The following is a 3,117-nucleotide window of genomic DNA, read 5'->3' as shown; positions in this document are numbered from 1 at the left end:
TATCATACGGTTATCAGATGGCTTTCAAAGGGTTATTGACTTTTAAATTTGCTACTTTTGCAATTTATAAAATGTAGTGACATTGATTCTATTATCATAAATATTTTTACTTTTCTTTTGCAAGCCCCCCTAAAAAAAATCAAAAGACATTTTAGGGAATATTGACAAAACTAGCACCTTTTTTGTTTTATATTTCAAAAGTAGCATAATTTTAGAAAACTGCTAATTTTGTTTTTCTCAAGATCAATCTTGGTCGAGATGTACCCCTAGATTCTTCCCAAAATTTAAAAAGCTCTTTGAAGGAAATTTCTCGATCTCTCTCGACCAAATGCGTCACTGAAATAATGCATTCTTTATTAAAAATTTGAAGTTTATTAAACATATCTCAAACAAAATTTTCCATGAGAGTCCCTGAGTCGAAAATGAAAGCATTTAGGTTAATAGTTCTAGGGCCATTATGACCCCGAGATGCACCAAGCTAAAAAACATAAGCAAATATGTCAATATCCCGAACCAGAGTTGTCCCAAGATGGTCCCAAACTAAAAAACCTAACCATTATGTAATATGATATCGGACTAAGATTGCCCCAAGGTATCTCAAGTTTTAAAAAAATGCTAAAATGGAAACAAAATAACTAAGACCTAGACAATTTTTTAGTTACTTTTTAGAAAAATATCTTAACCATAAGGAAAACTAAAAAGTAAGAAGATGACATATCGTAGGCAAAATGACCTCATCAAACCACTTTGTAAAGCTTCTAAGCCGAGATTGAGCCGATAAAAGCAAAATTACATTTTTTTAGAAAATGTACTACTTTTAAAATATGAAACAAAAACGAAGTGCTAGTTTCCTCGACTTCCCCCTTTGTGATGCAAAGGACGCCTCAAGTTACACATTTGCCCAATGTTATTTCCTTCTTCCCCTTTCACAGATCCTTCTTCCCCCTTCTTCCCCCAATGTTATTTGCCCAATGTAATTTGCCCAATGTGAGAGGCGAGAGTTGAGCATGAGTGAAGGTAAGTAAACGACCCATTTGTTTTATATATCAACGCAAGCAAGAACATGAATTTCATAATCATAAGTTCAATTTCTTCATACCAAATTGTCACATAAAAATTAATTAAACATTCAGCAGTTCCAGATTCAACATATTTTCAATAAAACACGATTTCATTTCTAAGGAACAAGATCCAAAAGAAAAAGTAAGAACTAGACAAGATTAAACTACGCAAGGATTCTACATATCAGACGCCAAGATGATGGTTCATCCATAGATCTCTAAGCTCTCTCGCCTCTAATCCGTCTGGCCAATTGAATATCTTTAGGCATAATGGTAACTCTCTTAGCATGAATCGCACACAGGTTAGTATCTTCAAACAATCCCACGAGATAAGCCTCCGCCGCTTCCTGCAGTGCCGAAACAGCGCTGCTTTGGAACCGAAGATCAGTCTTGAAATCCTGAGCGATTTCCCTAACTAGCCGTTGGAATGGAAGCTTTCGGATCAGAAGCTCCGTGCTTTTCTGATACTTTCGGATCTCTCTCAGCGCCACTGTCCCCGGCCTGAATCTGTGCGGCTTCTTTACTCCTCCAGTCGCAGGAGCCGACTTTCGAGCGGCCTTAGTAGCCAATTGCTTCCGAGGAGCCTTACCGCCGGTGGATTTACGGGCTGTTTGTTTGGTGCGAGCCATCGACGCGTTGGAGATGAAGCTTGTAAGGCAAGATTTGAATAAGCGTTTAGGATGTGCGAGACTTCGATAGCAGCTCAAGAAGTGGCAGAGAGGAGTATTTATAAGGGTTTATGGGGCTCTGAAGGGAGATTTTGGACTGTGGATTTAAGTTTGATTGACGGTTGAGATCTTGTTTTGAGTTGAGCACGCGGATCCTGATCCGTGTTTTTTGGCAGAAGAAAAATTCGGGAGAGGGAACCAAAATATACAAAGGGACGAAAAAAAAGTTTTGGCGCCAAAGATTTTGTGTAGTTATAGTTTTTTCCTTTTAAGATAGAAGAGAACGGGAAATTTCAAATAAGGCCCCAACATTTTGAGTTATGTTAATCAAAACTTTAAATTAATTCAATTTCATCCAATGTGTAGTTTCAAAATGGCAAAACATATATATGTGTGACTTGTTAAATAATTAATATTATTATTTGATTGTTAAATAATTAATACGTCTCAAAATTTTAAAGTTATCAAATAATATATTAAAAATTTATAGAGTTTTCATCCTTAATTTTACAAATAAAATACCAAAAGAATTTAGAGTTTTTTAAAAGGTATAACAAATTGGTAAAAATTTTACACTAGACCCAGATAGAAAATACCAAAAATGCCCCAATCAATGTGCGAGTAATCTTCTTCTAAATACATAATCGTGTAGTTCTCTTTAAAGATGTGGAAATAGACTTCAAATTTAAACGATCGTGCTGACCATAGCAAATGATCATATTGATCGTCATAGAAAACGATCGTGTTGATTATGGTAAGTGATTGTATATTCCAATGTACATGATCGTTAAACATTTCAAATCAAACGATCGTGTTAACTACGGTAAGCAATTTTTTAGATCATGTCCAACACAATCGTGTAGTTTGTTTTGAACGATTAAAAAAATGCTTTAAATTTAAACGATCGTGTTGACAATGGTAAATGATTGTTTAGATCATGTCAAAACGATATTTAAACAATAATCTTGATATTCTTGAATATGAGGAAGGTGGAGTAGTTTCATAGAATTTTGCTAAAAATGGTGAAGATGAAATAAGATATTTAAACAAAATAATAAATCGTTTTAAAAAAATATATGGAAGAGGAGGTGAAGAAGTTTAGAAGAGAAGATAAACAAATCGCAAAGCAGATGAAGAAAAAATGATTAATCGTCTCCAAAATTCAAGAGCAAAACTTGAAATTATGAAAATAATTTTTCGGCTTGATGGACTTTTATTTCTTGTTATAAAGGTCATAAATATTTTTTGGTTTTGTTACCTTTACATAAATTATCATATAGCAAACATCACATATGGTTTTAGAATTTTGTAAATATGGTAAAATACTTAATTTTTCATCCTTTCTCTTATCATTTTTGCAATTCATTCTTCCTCGTTCATTTTTATTG

At 33.8% G+C, this 3,117-nt stretch overlaps 1 protein-coding gene across 1 annotated transcript; it reads right to left on the bottom strand.

Annotated features, from left to right (window-relative positions):
* Window positions 1-1,060: 1,060 nt before the first annotated feature.
* On the bottom strand, window positions 1,061-1,775 carry LOC101220436 (histone H3.2). Its single transcript, XM_004140819.3, has one exon. It carries the CDS (start codon window positions 1,688-1,690, stop codon window positions 1,280-1,282), a length of 411 nt encoding a protein of 136 aa, XP_004140867.1. The 5' UTR covers window positions 1,691-1,775; the 3' UTR covers window positions 1,061-1,279.
* Window positions 1,776-3,117: the final 1,342 nt, after the last annotated feature.

Source organism: Cucumis sativus, chromosome 6, assembly GCF_000004075.3.
Source record: "Cucumis sativus cultivar 9930 chromosome 6, Cucumber_9930_V3, whole genome shotgun sequence".
NCBI lineage: Eukaryota > Viridiplantae > Streptophyta > Magnoliopsida > Cucurbitales > Cucurbitaceae > Cucumis > Cucumis sativus.
The sequence above is the reverse complement of the archived record's forward strand: the minus strand, read 5'-3'. Positions and strand labels throughout refer to the sequence as shown.